Source organism: Myotis myotis, unplaced genomic scaffold, assembly GCF_014108235.1.
Source record: "Myotis myotis isolate mMyoMyo1 unplaced genomic scaffold, mMyoMyo1.p scaffold_m19_p_32, whole genome shotgun sequence".
Taxonomy (NCBI): Eukaryota; Metazoa; Chordata; class Mammalia; order Chiroptera; family Vespertilionidae; genus Myotis; species Myotis myotis.
This window is the reverse complement of record NW_023416338.1, coordinates 2,161,219-2,177,706: the sequence shown is the minus strand read 5'-3', so window position 1 is coordinate 2,177,706 and position 16,488 is coordinate 2,161,219. Positions and strand designations below refer to the sequence as shown.

The following is a 16,488-nucleotide window of genomic DNA, read 5'->3' as shown; positions in this document are numbered from 1 at the left end:
CTGGGCCCCTGTCCCCCCATCCCCACCCCAGTCCCCTCATCCTGTCAGCGTCAGCTGCTTTGGGCCCAGGTGTTCTGCAGGCCCCACTCCTTCTGCTATTCTCCATACTTTCCAGAAGCAATGCCACCTTGGGAAGTAGTGAAGGCCTCGCCTTTTGTCTGTCTCTAATAAATGAACTGCCTTCTCCTGATGTGTGTGAACCTCAGAGCTGCATGTAAAGAATGCTCACCTCTTAGGCAGATTCGGAAGTCTCCACCTCCACATCCAACACACAGAAAGGTTAGTAAACTGACACCCAAAATGTGCAGTTGCACAATATAAATCTATTTACACTACCCACTATCCACTTAAATATAGGAAGGGGTAAATTTGACTTGTGCATTTTTAAACATGTAATTAAAAAAAAAATTTAATGAACAATTAGAATTAAAACTGCAAGTGTTAAAAATAATCATTATTCAAATATATAGTAAGGCTAGAGGCCCAGTGAATGGATTCGTGCACTGGTGGGGGCATGGCCTGCGGGGATCGGCCCATTGTAGGAGCGCTGCTCATCCATCCCTATCAGCCAAGCATTGAGCATCTGCCCCCTGGTGGTCAGTGCGTGTCATAGTGACTGGTCAACCGGTTGTTCTGGTTGTTCCACCATTCGGTTGCTGGGCTTTTATATATATACTAGAGGCCCGGTGTACAAAAATTTATGCACTCGGGTAAGGGGTCCCTCAGTCCGGCCTGTGCCCTTTCGTAGTTTGGGACCCCTTGGGGGTGACCACTTGCTGGCTTAGGCCTGCTCCCCGGGGGATTAGGCCTAAGGTGGCAATCAGACATCCCTCTGGCAGACCGGCAGCCCTCGGGGGATGTCCACTTGCCAGTGGGGAGCAGGCCGTAGCACTGCTGAGGAGGCAGGAGAGGCTCCCACCACCACCACTGTACTGGCAGCCATCAGCCTGACTTGTGGCTGAGCAGAGCTGCCCCCCTGTGAGAGCGCATTGACCACCAGAGAGCAGCTCCTGCATTGAGCGTCTGCCCCCTGGTGGTCAGTGTGTGTCATAGTGACCAGTCATTCCCAGTCTTTCTGCTGTTAGGGTCAGTTTGCATATTACCCTTTTACTATATAGGATAGAGGCCTGGTGCACAGGTGGGGGTCGGCTGGTTTGCCCTGAAGGGTGACCTGGATCAGGGTGGGGGTCCCGCTTGGGTGCCTGGGTGAGGAGCTGATGGCTGTTTGCAGCTGGTCACACCCCCTTCAGGGTGGGGGTCCCCACTGGGGTGCCTGGCCAGTCTGGGTGAGGGGCTTAGGGCCGTTTTCAGGCTGGCGAGCGACTGAAGCTCCCAGCCTCTTTTTTTTTTCTTTTGTTTTTATTTTGGGATTTATTTACCTTCTATAGCTGTCACTGGAGCTGAGAGCCGGCTCCAGCTCTGAGGCTGTGGCTGGCTGCGGGTATCTGGGTTTGTTTAGCTTCTATAATTGAAACTCTGTTGCCATCACTGGCACTCTAAGCTCTGAGCCTGCTGGAGGCTGAAAGCAGGTTTCTGGGTTTGTTTAGCTTCTATAATTGTAACATTGTTGCATCCGGAGCTCAGAGTTGGGCTGCAGCAGGCGGGGAACCTTGGCTTCCTCCCTCACTAGAGCAAGCAAACCTCCTGTTCACTTCAGCTGCCTGGCTGCCGGCCGCCATCTTGGTTGGCAGTTAATTTGCATATCTCGCTGATTAGCCAATGGGAAGGGTAGCGAAGTTACAGTTAATTACCATGTTTCTCTATTATTAGATAGGATAGATGGAAAAATCTTCAAGGTTAATATTGAGTTTTTAAAAATCTCTTTTTAAACATATAAACATTTCTTTTGTAATAATTACTATATTTTAATATCTTCATATTTTTAAAATGTTAAGAAAACTAAAATGGGGGAGAAATAACAAGTACTAGTGTAACCTTGCTGGTGTCACGTGAGCTATCAGTGGCCCCATGGGCTCCCTAAGAAGACTCAGCAAGGAGGCCAGTCACAGTACTGGCTGAGTGTCTTCAGAGGAAAAACAAATAATGGATTAAAAGGCTCAAAGGGGAACATACAAAATAAAAACAGCCTGGTGAATGGAGAGACTTAGAGGTGTGTTACTTATAACCTTCCTCTTTTGTCTGGCATTCATATCCTTTGGAGAGACAGATGGAGGGTTCTTGATCACTCAGTCTATCGCAGCGGTTCTCAACCTTTGGGTTGCGACCCCTTTGGGGGTCGAATGACCCTTTCACAGGGGTCGCCTAAGACCATCTGAAAACATATACATAATTACATATTGTTTTTGTGATTAATCACTATGCTTTAATTATGTTCAATTTGTAACAATGAAATTGGGGTCACCACAACATGAGGAACTGTATTAAAGGGTTGCGGCATTAGGAAGGTTGAGAACCACTGGTCATCTGGGATTCTAGGAACCGTAGCAGCTGCCTATGGCTATGACAAGCCCCACCAACGGATTCCTCACACCCAGCACTAAAGGGGGTGCCGCACTTCCAACGGTGGGGGTGATTTGCAGATGAAATGCATCCACTTCACCACAAGGACCCCCCGAGCTGGGCTGTTACCTTCTATTGCATCTGTGCTGACGACATGACTGGCGATGGGTGTAGGGTCCACATAGGTGCTTCCCAGGGCTGGCCCGATGGTCGCCATACCGGCCTCTGTCCCAAGGAAAAAGGGGGAGGGGTAAGTGGCTGGATTTGGAGCAACGGCTGCGGTAAGGCTAAGGCCCCCAATCTAAATGAACCAGTCCAGGAGAATTATACCCCCTTGCTCAGTCCAGGAACCAGCTCGGTCTACACTGTGGATGTTGTCTAGACAAGGGAGCAAGACAATGCTTAAAGGAAAGGAAACTTTTGCCCTGGCCAGTGTTGCTCATTGGTTAGAGTGTTGATGCACATACTGAAGGGTCTGAGGTTCAATTCCTGGTCAAGGGCACGTACCAGGGTTGTGGGTTTGATCCCTGGCCCCGGTCAGGAGGCAACCATCTATGTTTCTTTGGCTCCCTCCTTCCATCCCTCTCCCTCTCTTCTAAAATCAATGGGGAAATATCCTTGGGCGAGGATTAACCAAAAAAAAAAGGAAAGGGAACTTTCTTTCCAGAAGGGCCAAGGCTGACACAGGGGACAACAGAAATGTCTGGAAAGTCATACTGGGCATGATGAGAAGGGCTCTCTGCACAACAGAAGAGAATCTACCCAAACACACCAACTTGAGACCACCAGCTAGTGCAGCCCTGGGAGACCTGCACTGGCCCCAGGAGCTGCTTGAAGACGCACTGTCCCAGAAGGCAGTTCTGTCGCAATGCTGCTCCCCCAGGCTCACCCTGGGCACCACTGACATTTGGGCCATATCACTCTTTGGTGGGGGTGTCCTGGGCACTGCGGGGCATTAGCAGCATTCCTGTCCTCCACCCAGCCGTCACAGCCCCAAATGGCTCCAGACCTTGCCAATGTCCCCCGTGGCCAGAATCACTCCGGTTGAGAACTACCGCCTCCGTCAGTGATTCTGGAAACTCATGATGTTTGAGAGCTCGGAAGAGGAGGAAACACCCAGGGCAGCTGCCCCTCATCTGTGTAAGAGGAAAGCAGGGCACCGAGCACCCAGCTAGTTACCCACGATAGCCATCTCCAGACACTGGAGCTCCTTGTCAGGCGTCCAGGTGCCCACTGCACAGCCTGAGTGCCCGTCACTGCCACCGTGTCCTGCGCCTCCCTCCTCGGGCACTCCGGCCTCACACTTACCCTTTGCCCACTGGTAGGTGAAGGCGGGGTCAAAGGTCTGCACAGCCTGCTCCTTCACTGTGACTCTTGTCACATCCTGGGCCCACTTTTTCCGAGAGGCACCTGTTGGCGGGGGGTGGTCTGTCTGCAGGCTTGCGGAGAGTTCAGACAAAGTGGCCGACGTCCTGTCCAGAGACTCCTCAGAATGGGTCGTTGGCTCTGACGCTGTCCGACTTGGGGATTTCTCGAAATCTTCCGAATAAGCCCAGCTCACCGTGCTGGCCGTAGGCTCCCCAGACGTCGGCCGCAGGCTAGCAGCACGCTCGGGCGCAGCAGAGGAGGCCGAGGGCTCACTCAGGTGCTCGGAGACCTCGCTTCCGGTTGGGGGGTCCCTGGTCCCGGGGCTTTTGCTGGATGCCTTTTCCCTCAGACCACCTTCCTAAAACGAAGGACAGCAGAGATAACTGGAAAGTGTCTTCGAGGGATGAACATGCTCCAGATACCACTGCCTTCGACGAGGTGCGGTGCCCCTGGGGGCCCACCAGGCGCGGGCCCACGCTGGCCCTGCATGAGCTGTGTACGGGGGAGTCACTGAGTGGGATTCCTGATATGCTTCAGCACGGGCTGCTGCACGTAACACCGATGGCTTCGGTAGGGAGCACATGAGTGAAATCTGTTGAAGTGTCACTACTGTGTATTATTAGATGCCTTTGATATTGAGGTGGCCACTAATACGGCAAGAATCACAACGGGGCAGCGGAACAAGTCAGGCAGGTGTCGCTATGGGGTGGACTCAGTGGGGCCGCAGTAATTGTCCACGGTATTAAGTAACTTCATCCTGTTATCACCTAAGTCAGGGTCTCCCCTCTCGACATTTGAGAGCCAGACGTTCTTTGCAGTGGGGGCCGTCCTGTGCCATGCAGGGCACTGAGCAGCACCCAGCCCAGCATCCCCCGCCACCCGCTCCCGCAGTCATGACAACCAAAACATGTCTCTAGACATCACCACGTGTCCCCTGGGGGCACAAGCACCCCGTTAAGAACTGCGGACTATCAAACTACAGTGGAAAGGCCGGGGAGGGTTGCGGGGCAGGAGGGGGGGCGGGTAAGAGATCAACCGAAGGACTTGTATGCATGCATATAAGCATAACCAATGGACATAAGACACGGCGGGGTAAGGGGAGGCCAGGGGATTGTCAAGGGCGGGGGGGAAAAAAGGAGACATATGTAATACTCTTTGTAATACTTTAAGCAATAAAACAATTTAAAAAAAAGAACTGCTGGCCTAAAGGAAGTGTAACAGTTGCAATCCTTCCTAAGTCATGACTTATAATGAAAACTTAGACAGTTGTACTTACTTTCTGTTCCAAGTCCGATTGCGTGTTGACAGCTGGAGCCAGATCATCAAGGGATAAAACATTTATTCTAAAATCTGTAATTAAAAAACATAACATGATAATATTTCCTCATTTATTTGCTCCATAAATGTTTGCCATCGTGTTGTAGGTACCGGGCTAAGCGCTAGGGATAGGACGAGGGGAAGACATGCCGTCCCTGTGCTCAGTAAGCTAGTCTAGGGTGTCTGCACACTTTTTCTCTAAAGAGTTAGATAACAGCCTGGCTGGTGTGGCTCAGGGGTTGAGCATCAGTCCATGAACCCAGAGGTCACTGGTTCAATTCCCAGTCAGGGCCCATGCCCGGGTTGTGGGCTCAATCCCCAGTGTGGGGCATTCAGGAGGCAACCAATCAATGATTCTCTCTCCTTATTGATGTTTCTATCTCTCTCTCCCTCTCCTTTCCTCTCTGAAATCAATACAAAGATATTTTTAAAAAAGAGTTAGAAAACAAATATTTATGTCTTTGAAAGCTAGACAGTTTCTGTCCCAACTACGCAGCTGTCCTTAGCGTGTGAAAGCCACCACAGTCAAGGTGTAAACAAATACGTGTGGCTGTGTCCTGTTCTGGTAAACATTTATAAAACAAACCCTGGGCCTCCCGGGTCCTGGTTAGATGGATGAGCAGATGATCATGATGCAATGAAGATGCATGGTGGCCAGTGTGCTTCAAGTATGAGGGGCGGGAGGGCCACCCAGCCTCTGGGGGAGATGGGAAGAAGGCTGCAGGGCCTAGTGGAGTGGCCGCTCAGGCAGATGTGAGGCTGGGCCTGATGCACCCTATGTTCTCATTAAAGAAGTTAAGGACATGGGAGCTGGCACTGAATGAGCCTTCTGGCACTCCAGCTGGCCGACTGCCAAGGCCGGACGATGTGAGTGCTAAGGTATTAGCAGGAACAGATGGGAGCAGGGCCCTCTAGGCAGGAGGCAAGAGCTAGCGGTGGGTGAGAGGAGAGCAAGCTCCCATTCTCTCTGGAAAGGCCAGCTGAGGGGCTGTGCCCAATGGCCTCCCCACCTACCCATCGAAAGACCAGATCCAATCCCGCCTGACATTCCAGCCCGAGGACTCGCCCCTCCTCCTCTCACACTAACGTCATCTCAATTCCCATGGCAGGTAGGTCCAAACATGCGGTCACAGACAACACCTCTGAGCTGGGCCCTCCCAGCTGGCCCAGGGCACCGGCCCACAGAGATCATGGCCTTGAGCACGTGGAGCAGTGCTGGCACTGGCTGAGAAGTAACATCACCGTCACATCAGCCAATCTGTAAACACACGTGTGGAGCAGGGCCAGCGGAGGCACTTCACATGCGCTGTCTCATGGACCAGGCTCTGTCCCACTTTACAAATGAGGAAACTGAGGCACAGAAAGACAACCTGCACCACCAATAACCAGTGGGGTTAGGGTGTCCCCCAGGTATGTCAGACCCCAAACTCGGACTCGGACTCACCCCTCATTCCCAGCTGCCTCCCTCCCTGGAGGCTGCAGCTGGATGAGGGTGGGCGGCGTCTGGCCACCAGGACAGACCCCTCCAGGCCAGTAGTGGGGCCAGAATGGTGGGGACACCCACTTACCGGCCCCTCAGGCCCAAGGATCCTGCTAGAATAGGCCAGGTGCCAAGTGGCATTTGGCAGCCCCTGAAGGGGCTCAAAGGGGTGTTCTCATATCCACAGCCTAAACCGGTTCCCTGCGTTCTCTGGCCCTAACCTCACCTGGGCGGCGGGAGGGATGGGCTTCAGCTGGCAGTGTTTCTTCCTCCCCTCACCCCTGGGGTGGCACCTTGGCACACTGAGCACTTCAAGCTGAAAGAACCTGAGAGTTGGCAGGTGCTGCAAGGGCCCTGCCCTTCTCCAGGCAGCAGGTCGTGAGAGGGGCCGTCCCTCTGCCCAGAGGAAGGGAGCACCCCCGTGGCCAAGACAGAGGGGCCCTGGGGAATCCCACAGAGCAGGCTTAGCTCAGTTTACGGCCTTCGCTCCTTTCCTCTTGTCCTGCCACATTTTCCAGGCCTTTCCACTCCTCTCCGAACCCAGCCCACACAGGCTGGGCTAACAGTCCCTCAGTCTTCATTTCCTTGTGGGGGTTCCCACGTCATGGACAACTTACACTAAATATTGATTTACTATGTCATGCCCTCCTCCTGTTCAGCTGTCGTTTTGTTTTGTTTTGTTAATCCTCACCTGAGGATATTTTCCCATTGATTTTTCCCATTGAGAGTGGAAGGGAGAGGGAGAGATGGAGAGAGAGAAACATCGATGTGAGAGAGACACACAGACTGACCGTCTCCCACACATGCCCCAACCAGGGCCAGGCATCGAGCCTGCAAATCAAGGCACACGCCCTTGAGCAGCATCAAACCCGGACCCTTCGGTCTGCGGGCCAACGCTCTACCCACTGAGCCAAACCGGCTAGGGCTCACCTGTCTTTTGTGACAGAGCCGCAGAACCTAGAAGGGGCAAAGGAAACAATCTATTTTTCCTCCCCTCCGACTGAGTCACGAGTGGCAGTCAGTCACCTGGCACCCGTGGGGCAGGCTGGCCTTGGCTGGTCGTCCTGCAGGAACACAGAGGCCCTACCGACAGCTCTTCAGTTTAGACCTGAGGGTCAGGCTCCCCAGAAGGAAGAAATCCGCGCCGGCAGCACCTCTCTCTGCTTTCTCCTCTTTCTTAAAGACACACACTTTTAAAATAAAAGTGTTAAATAATGTGGAAATGTCTTTGACTAGAGATGTTTTTCTTTTCCAAATTTAAAAAGCAAAGGAGATAAATTTCTTTCACAAAAAAGAGCACTGAGTTGCCTCTCTTTTGCACATGGCGCTAGAACAGTGGTTCTCAACCTTCTGGCCCTTTAAATACAGTTCCTCATGTTGTGACCCAACCATAACATTATTTTCGTTGCTGCTTCATAACTGTCATGTTGCGACTGTTATGAATTGTAATGTAAATATCTGATATGCAGGATGGTCTTAGGCGACCCCTGTGAAAGGGTCGTTCAACCGCCAAAGGGGTCGGGACCCACAGGTTGAGAACCGCTGCTCTAGAAGGATTTCTAGGAGGATTTGGGCTATGCTCTGTAATTGGTCAGGTTTCCGGATGAAGAGATTAAAGACAGAACAGCCCTGGCTGGTGTGGGTCAATTGGCTGAGTGTCGTTCCATGCACCAAAAGGTCACACTATTCCTGGTCAGGGCACATTCCCACATCCCAGTCGGGGTGCGAACGGGAGGCAGCCGACTGATGTTTCTCTCTCACATGGATGTTTCTCCCTCTCCTTTCCCCTCTCTCTAAAAACAGACTTAAAAAATAAAAAGAGCCCTGACCGTTTGGCTCAGTGGATGGAACATCAGCCTGCGGACTCAGGGGTCCCGGGTTCGATTCCGGTCAAGGGCATGTACCTTGGTTGCGGGCACATCCCCAGTGGGGAGTGTGCAGGAGGCAGCTGATCCATGTTTCTCTCTCATCGATGTTTCTAACTCTCTATCCCTCTCCCTTCCTCTCTGTAAAAAAATCAATAAAATATATCTATATATAGAACAAAAATCTGACTTGGCCCCTCAGGAAAGGTCAGGGAGTGGAGGGTGTGACAAGGCAGACCATGCACCCCGGTGACACAGCCTGTGACCACCATGCTGGGGGCCCCAAGGAGGCCCCGCCCCGTTGGCCCAGGGTGACACTGTGCGCAGGGGTGCGGGTTACCATTCAGGCTGTCACTGTCGTCAGAGGCTTCCGAGAGCGACGCCTCCCCAGGCCCGGCCCCACCCCTCACGGGAGAGGGTGAGAGCCTGCCACGTGCCTCCCGGGAGGGCACCGGCTCTGACACCGTGCTGGATGTGCTGGATGTGCCAGATGTGCCGGATGCTGCGTCCCCGGGAACGTGAGCCTGTGGGGAGTGAGCTCCTGAGCGCACACGGCGAAGAGTCCCGTCTGCTAATCGGAAAGCTGGCAGATGTGATGTCCCAAGTGGCTGTGTGCTGGAAAGGTCCTCGCTGGATAGTGACAGGAGTTTTGGTTGAGTTGGGATCTGATCCTATTTTGGCAGAAATAAGAGAAATAAAATTACCAAACGCGTGGTAAGTAAGTCCTTATCATTTGACAATGTGGCTAGTAGGGTGCATGGGGCCAAGGCTTCCTAGACCAGATACTCATCCCTCAGTGGCCCTCTCTCCCCTCATTTCTGGAAGTCAAGGTACAACATTTAGACAAGATAATGTTAGAATTAAAAATACTCCACAAATAATCAGAAATATCACTTCACCTTCAAATACATACTGTTAATTACACATTTCTAAATGAAGGCCCCTAAGTACATGATCTATGATAGCTGGGACCTTCAACAGAACCAAAATGAATATGCAGAGGGTTTCCCAATAACACAAAGCCTTCCCAATACTTAGTATTCACTACGGCCGTGGTCAGCAAAACGCGGCTTGTGAGCCACATGAAGCTCTTTGGTCCCTCGAGTGTGGCTCTTCCACAAAATACCACGTGCGGGCGCGCATGTACAGTGCGATTGAAACTTCGTGGCCCATGCACACAAGTCAGTATTTTGTGGAAGAGCCACACTCAAGGGGCCAAAGAGCCGCATGTGGCTCATGAGCCACAGTTTGCCGAGCCAGTTTGCCGACCTGCACTAGGGTAGCTATAATCACAAAACAGGAAATAAGTATTGGCAAGGATGTAGAGAAACCGGAACCCTCATACACTGCTGGTGGGACTGGTCATCAATAAGTTGCTCATAAAATTACTGTGGGACCCACTAATTCCACTCCGAGCTATTTACCCAAAAGAACGGAAAACAGAGACTCAGATACCTATACACAAAAGCTCATAGCAGCAGGATGCCCAAAAGGTGGACAACTCAAATGCTCACAATGGATTAATGGATAAATAAGATGTGGTCCATCCACACAATAGAATATTATCCGGCTATAAAAAGAAGTGAGCCCTAGCCGGTTTGTCTCAGTGGCAACAACATTGGCCCATGGACTGAAGGGTTATGGTCAAGGGCATGTACCTGGGTTACAGATTCAGCCCCCGGCCCGAGTCGGGGCACATGCAGGAGGCAACCAATCAATGTGTCTCTCTCACATCGATGTTTCTCTCTCTGTGTCTCTCCCTCTCCCTTCCACTCTCTGTAAAACACAATGGGAGCCGAGACCAGTTTGGCTCAGTGGATAGAGTGTCGGCCTGCGGACTGAAGGGTCCCAGGTTCGATTCCGGTCAAGGGCATGTACCTGGGTTGCGGGCACATCCCCAGTGGGAGATGTGCAGGAGGCAGCTGATCGATGTTTCTCTCTCATCGATGTTTCTAACTATCTCTCTCCCTTCCTCTCTGTAAAAAATCAATAAAATATATATAAAAACAAAACAAAAAAAAAACACAATGGGAAAAATATCCTCAGGTGGGGTTAACACACAAAAAACAAAACAAAAGGAGTGAAGCACTGACGCACACTACAATGTGGAAGAACCTGGAAACACCACGCTGAGTGAGAGAAGCCAGACACCAAAGGCCACTCTGTTATGTGATTCCATTCATATGGAATGTCCAGCACAGACAAACCCGTGGGGACAGAAAGCAGATCAGTGTTGTCAGGGGCTGGGGAGGGAGAAATGGGGAGAGATTATTGAATGGATACAGGGTCCCCTTCGGGGATGATAAGAATGTTCTGGAACTAGACAGAGGCGGTGGTTGCAAAACATTGTGAAAGTACTAAACGCCAGTGAACTGCTCATTTGAAAATGGTTAATTTTGTGAGACTTTCATCTCAATTAAAACAATGGAAATACAGCCTTCCCACATTAATGATTCCTGTGTGATACAATGACAAGTAGGCATGGATGGCCTAGGGCAGTGGTCGGCAAACTCAGTCAACAGAGCCAAATATCAACAGTACAGCGATTGAAATTTCTTTTGAGAGCCAAATTTTTTAAACTTAAACTATATAGGTAGGTACATTGTTATTAACTTAATTAGGGTGCTCCTGAGGCTTAGGAAGAGCCACACTCAAGGGGCCAAAGAGCCGCATGTGGCTCGCGAGCCGCAGCTTGCCGACCACTGGCCTATGGCATTCTCGCTGCTGGTGTTCAGTCAGTCAGACAAAGTGCTGCCCTGCGGTGTACACAGTTACGAGTTATTGCAAAACTGCCTAACGTGTCCCAAATTCCAGCCCCTGCAGAGCAGGCCCACAACAGGCAGCTGTGACGGTCTTTCCTCCTCAAACCCTGCTCTCACGTGGCTTCTGGGTGACACCTGCTATCAGAAGTCTCTGCTATGCCTTAAAGGTACAAATGCAAAGACTGTGTTGAAGACAGATGCCTGCAAACCTTACCGAGAACAGTTCTATTTGTTTTTTCCCAATGACTCTGGCGCTGGTGAAGCCCCGATTCGTGCCTGGTTCTTTTCCTCTGAGCGATTCCATCAAGCTTCCCAGCAACTCTTCGTCACTGTCTGGCCAGCCCAGTTGTCTAACGGGTGCTTTCTCTCTGGGTGCTGACATGCTCCTCTCTGTCCCAAAACGGGCTGCAGGAGAAAGCCCTTCAACGGGCGGCTCTCTCTTCTTCAGAAACCTACTGCCCTTCCGCCCCGGTGTGCGGCTCTCGGTGGGGGGAATCTCAGGGGCCTGCTCCCGGGAGGTTTCGTCTGTGTTCTGCGAAGAAACTTCAGCTGGACTCCGAGGAGGCCCTTTGTCTGCTCTCCAGGGAAGGCTGTCCTTGGAGGTCTTCGAGTTGGATTCCAGGTCAGACAAGTCCACCTGCACCTTCCGGTTCATGATCTTGGACTCGATCTGGGCCAGCCTGCGCAGCGCGGCTCTGGTCCTGAGCTGTGAGGCAGTGGCCGGGGGTCTCCCCGAGGACAGCCAGGGCCCACCCCCCAGGCCAGCGTCCTCTTTCGGGAAGAAGTGCTGTCCACCCATAGTGTGGCTTCTTTTTAGAAATCTGCTATGACCGGGAGCTATTTTGGTAAGATTCCTACTGATTTTCAAGTTCTTTATTTTTCCCATCTTTGAATCTTCTAAGGAAATATCATTGAAATCACCAAAGATATCATGCATGGGATGGCTGTTTTTTCTTGTTGAAGCCATTCTGAGGAGGAAAGAAAGAGAACGTATCATGCATTCAAACCACCCCTTTGTAGTCTGGTGAGACAGAGCCTTGCCTGCAAGCCTGATGACAGGGAAAATGATCAGACACTTGGTACCATTTAAGCGATTACCTACCGTGCTGTTGTTTTTTAATATATTTTTATTGATTTCAGAGAGGAAAGGAGAGGGAGAGAAAGATAGAAACATCAATGATGAGAGAGAATCATTTATTGGCTGCCCTCTGCATGTCCCTCACTGGGGATCGAGCCAGCAATCCAGGCATGTGCCCTTGACCGGAATCGAACCTGGGACCCTTCAGTCTGCAGGCTCACGCTCTGTCCACTGAGCCAAACCTACCACTTTCAGGCTACCTACCACTTTCAGGCCAGGTCTTAAATGAGATGTTACTTATGAAACACCAGAGCTAGCACTTCTCGGGCTGCAGCAGTGTACCCGGCACTCTGCTCAGAGCTACATTATCTCATTTAATCCTCAAGCAACCCTGTGAGTCAATTACTGTCACCCCCTTTCATACAGGAAGTATAGGAAACAAAAGCCCCCACAGGTTAGGTCACCGGCCAAGGTCACCTGGCGGGTGAGCACATGAGCCAAATTCAAAGCTTCACTGCCTCCCCAGTTATTCCCCCTCTTCGCTGAGTGACTCATACTCCCCCGCTAAACCCAAGTCAGGGGTCCTCTGTTTTGTTTTGTTTTTTAAATATATTTGTATTGATTTCAGAGAAGAAGGGAAAGGGAGAGAGAAATAGAAACATCAATGTTGAGAGAATCACTGATCAGCTGCCTCCTGCATGCCCCCCTAGTGGGGATCAAGCCTGTAACTCGGGCATGTGCCCTGACCAGGAATCGAACTGTGTTCATAGGTCGATGCTCAACACTGAGCCACGCCAGTCGGGCAGGGCTCCTCTTTTATCCATCCTCAACTCTAACAAAGAGCTGTTAAGACATAATCTGGCCCAGCTGGTGTTGCTCAGTGGTTGAGCAAGGATCTATGAACCAGGAGGTCACGGTTCGATCAATGGAGGCAACCAATCAATGATTCTCTCTCAACATTAATGTGTTTTTTCTTTTCTTTTTTATGCTTCTATTTCTTTAACATTCATGTTTTCATCCCTCTCTCCTTCTCCCTTCCTCTCTGAAATCAATAAAAAATATATATATTAAAACACACACACACACACACACACACGCACGCACACGCGCACACACACGCACACAATCTGGCCCTGGCTGGGTGGCTTTGCTGGTGGGAGCATAGTCCCATACACCAAAAACGTTTCAGGTTCGGTACCGGCCTGGGCATATACCTAAGTTGCAGGTTCGATTCCCAGTCAGGGCACATACCAGAGGCAACTGATGGGTGTTTCTCTCTCTCAATATCTCTCTCTCTCTCCCTCTCTCTCAAGTCAATAAAACCATATCTTCTGGTGAGGATTTCAAAAATCACACACACAGTCTGTGTATTTGAGCTCCCCAGAAAAATCTTATTTCACTAAAAGTATGTGAACCACTGACCTGGAAGGAGGGGAAAGCTATGGAAGACACAGCACCCTCCCCTCAACAAATGTCAGCCATCTATTATGTACCCAAGCTGGTGTACATTTTTCTGGGGAGAAGGACCAGAGCTTTCATCATATTCTGAAGTTCCTGTGAGCCCCTGAAGACCAGGAGCGACCGACTGCAAGATTTACAGAGGTTTCCAAAGATTTTAAAGACGTAAATTGATGGAGAAATACGGTGTGGTGGGTGTGTATTTGCTGCACCCTTTAGTGAGAAACTCGGCAACAGCAATGAAAATGTGAATTACAGCCCCGACTGGTTTGGCTCAGTGGATAGAGCGGCAGCCTGTGGACTGGAAGGTCCCAGGTTCGATTCTGGTCAAGGGCATGTACCTTGGTTGCGGGCACATCCCCAGTAGGGGTGTGCAGGAGGCAGCTGATCGATGTTTCTCTCTTATCCCTCTCCCTTCCTCTCTGTAAAAAATCAATAAAATATATTTTAAAAAGAAAAAAAAAGAAAATGCGAATTACACAGATCTCACGACCTGAGAATTCCATGTCTGGGAATGTACTTACAATGAACACTCTCAATGTGCAGAGAGAATTTTAGAGAATGACATGGTGGCATTGTTTGTAGTCATAAAAGTCCAAACCCACCCACAGAGACCTGGGAGAGTCCAGGAGACGGCATTCAGATGATAGGACGCTATACAGCCATTAAAAGGAATGAGGCGGGAAACAAAGGAACGAGGGAGATGTGTGCGGAAGCGTGGGCTGTCTCCACACTGAGCTGAAATGACGTCAACAACTATCTGTATGAACATTTTGTAGGTGAGGCTCAGGAGGTGACTCAGCCCAGCCCGTTCTGTGAGTCGGAGGGGAGGCCCCACCACCAGGCCAGGATTTCTGGCATCTAGTTGTTCTGAAATCTTCCCTGGGTTTACAAATAACCAATGGAAAAACGGTTAAAATGGCAAAATTCGTGTTATGTACATTACCACACCTAAAATAGACATATTTAAAATACACACAATTAAAAATAAATCAATAGGTAAAGGTCATGAACAGACATTTCTCCAAAGAGGATACTCAAATCGTCAACAAACCCTTGAAAAGATGTTCAACATCACTAGCCACTAGGGAAATGTACATCAAAACCATCATAAGATTGCCCTAGCTGGTTTGGGTCAGTGGATAGAGTGCTGGCCCTCGGACTGAAGGGTCCTGGGTTCAATTTTGGTCAAGGGCATGCACCTCAGTTGCAAGCTCAATCTCCGGCCCCAAGGGAGCGTGCAGGAGCGAACCAATTCAAGTGCTCATTGGTGTTTCTCTTTGTCTCTCCTCCTCCTTTCCACTCTCTCTAAAATCAATGAAAAAATATCCTCTGGTGAGGATTAACAAAAAAATTTTAAAAAAAAGACTCTAAGATCCCACTTCACACCCACTAGGATGGCTATAACTAGACAGATAGATAGATAGATAGATAGATAGATATAGACAGACAGATATTAACAAGCATTGGTGAAGAAGCAAAGAAATTGCAACCCTCATACACTGTTGGGGAGAGGATATTGTAAAATGGTGCAGTCACCAATTTAGAATATATCTGGTAATTCCCCAAAAGGTTAACCATAGTTATCAAGTGATCCAGCAATTTCACTCCATGTGGCCCAAGATAAATAAAATATATGCAAATATTCATACCAGTTATCATTCATAATAGGCAAAAAGAGAAAACAACCCAAATGTCCATTAATTAGAGAATGGATGAGAACTGAGGTCCATTCAGACAGTGAAATACTATTCAGCAATAAGAAAGAACAAATATCAATACACATAATAGGCATACATCTCAAACACATTACAGTGAGCGAAAGTAGCTAGATGCAAAACACCAGAAAAGACAAATCTATAGACTCAGAAAGCACATCAGTAGCTGCTGGGCTAGGAGTGGGGGCTGAGATGGACTGCAAAGGGGATGGGGGCAGCGATCTCCTTGGGGAAGCGGTTCTCAACCTGTGGGTCGCGACCCCGTTGGCGGTCGAAAGACCCTTTCACAGGCGTTGCCTAAGACCATCCTGCATATCAGATATTTACATTACGATTCATAACAGTAGCAACATTACAGTTATGAAGTAGCAACGAAAATAATTTTATGGTTGGGTCACCACAGGAGGAACTATATTTAAAGGGCCAGAAGGCTGAGAACCGCAGCCTTGGAGTGATGCGAAGTTCTACAGCTGGACCATGGTGATGGCTGCACCACTTGGTAAGTTTATTAAAAAATAATGGACTTGTACACTTAAAAGCATGCATTGTATGGTATATAAATGAATCCTCAATAAAATTGTTAAAAATAAAAAATCGAAGCACTGGAGTCTCTCCCCAGGCCTGGACCGATCCACACCGGATCACACTCCCGAACGGATCCAAACAGGGAAACTAGGGTAGGAGGCGCAGCTGGGGGGCTGCCCTACCGCCACCCTCCCGCCCCGGCCCCGTCGTTTCTCTCTTCAGAGCCCCTGCCGCCCAGCCTGCCCAGCCAACCTCCGCCCTCGATGTTCATCCACGGAGTCCAACGCCGCTCTCCGCCTGGCACTCAAACTTGAGAGGACCGTTGCCCCCGGCAACCGCACCGGGACGAAAGAGACTACATCTCCCAGCGCGCCCTGCGCCCCCGAGGACCAATAGGATCCCATGTCACAATAGCGGGACGTCTTGGGAGGGGCACAATAGCGCGCTGGGACCAGTG

The 16,488-nt window shown here is 50.2% G+C and overlaps 1 protein-coding gene across 1 annotated transcript in view; it reads right to left on the bottom strand.

Moving 5' to 3' along the window:
• CUNH19orf44 (chromosome unknown C19orf44 homolog) overlaps nucleotides 1–16,385 on the bottom strand; it is a 21,018-nt gene extending 4,633 nt beyond the window's left edge. Inside the window, exons 1-6 of the mRNA XM_036302576.1 lie at nucleotides 16,284–16,385; nucleotides 11,467–12,220; nucleotides 8,831–9,161; nucleotides 5,105–5,178; nucleotides 3,769–4,186; nucleotides 2,590–2,685 (exon numbers count right to left, since the gene is read on the bottom strand). Of these exons, the coding sequence (XP_036158469.1) occupies nucleotides 2,590–2,685; nucleotides 3,769–4,186; nucleotides 5,105–5,178; nucleotides 8,831–9,161; nucleotides 11,467–12,219 (1,672 nt within the window). The 5' untranslated portion in view covers nucleotide 12,220; nucleotides 16,284–16,385. The remainder of the gene's footprint in view (nucleotides 1–2,589; nucleotides 2,686–3,768; nucleotides 4,187–5,104; nucleotides 5,179–8,830; nucleotides 9,162–11,466; nucleotides 12,221–16,283) is intronic.
• Between the last annotated feature and the right edge of the window lie 103 nt (nucleotides 16,386–16,488).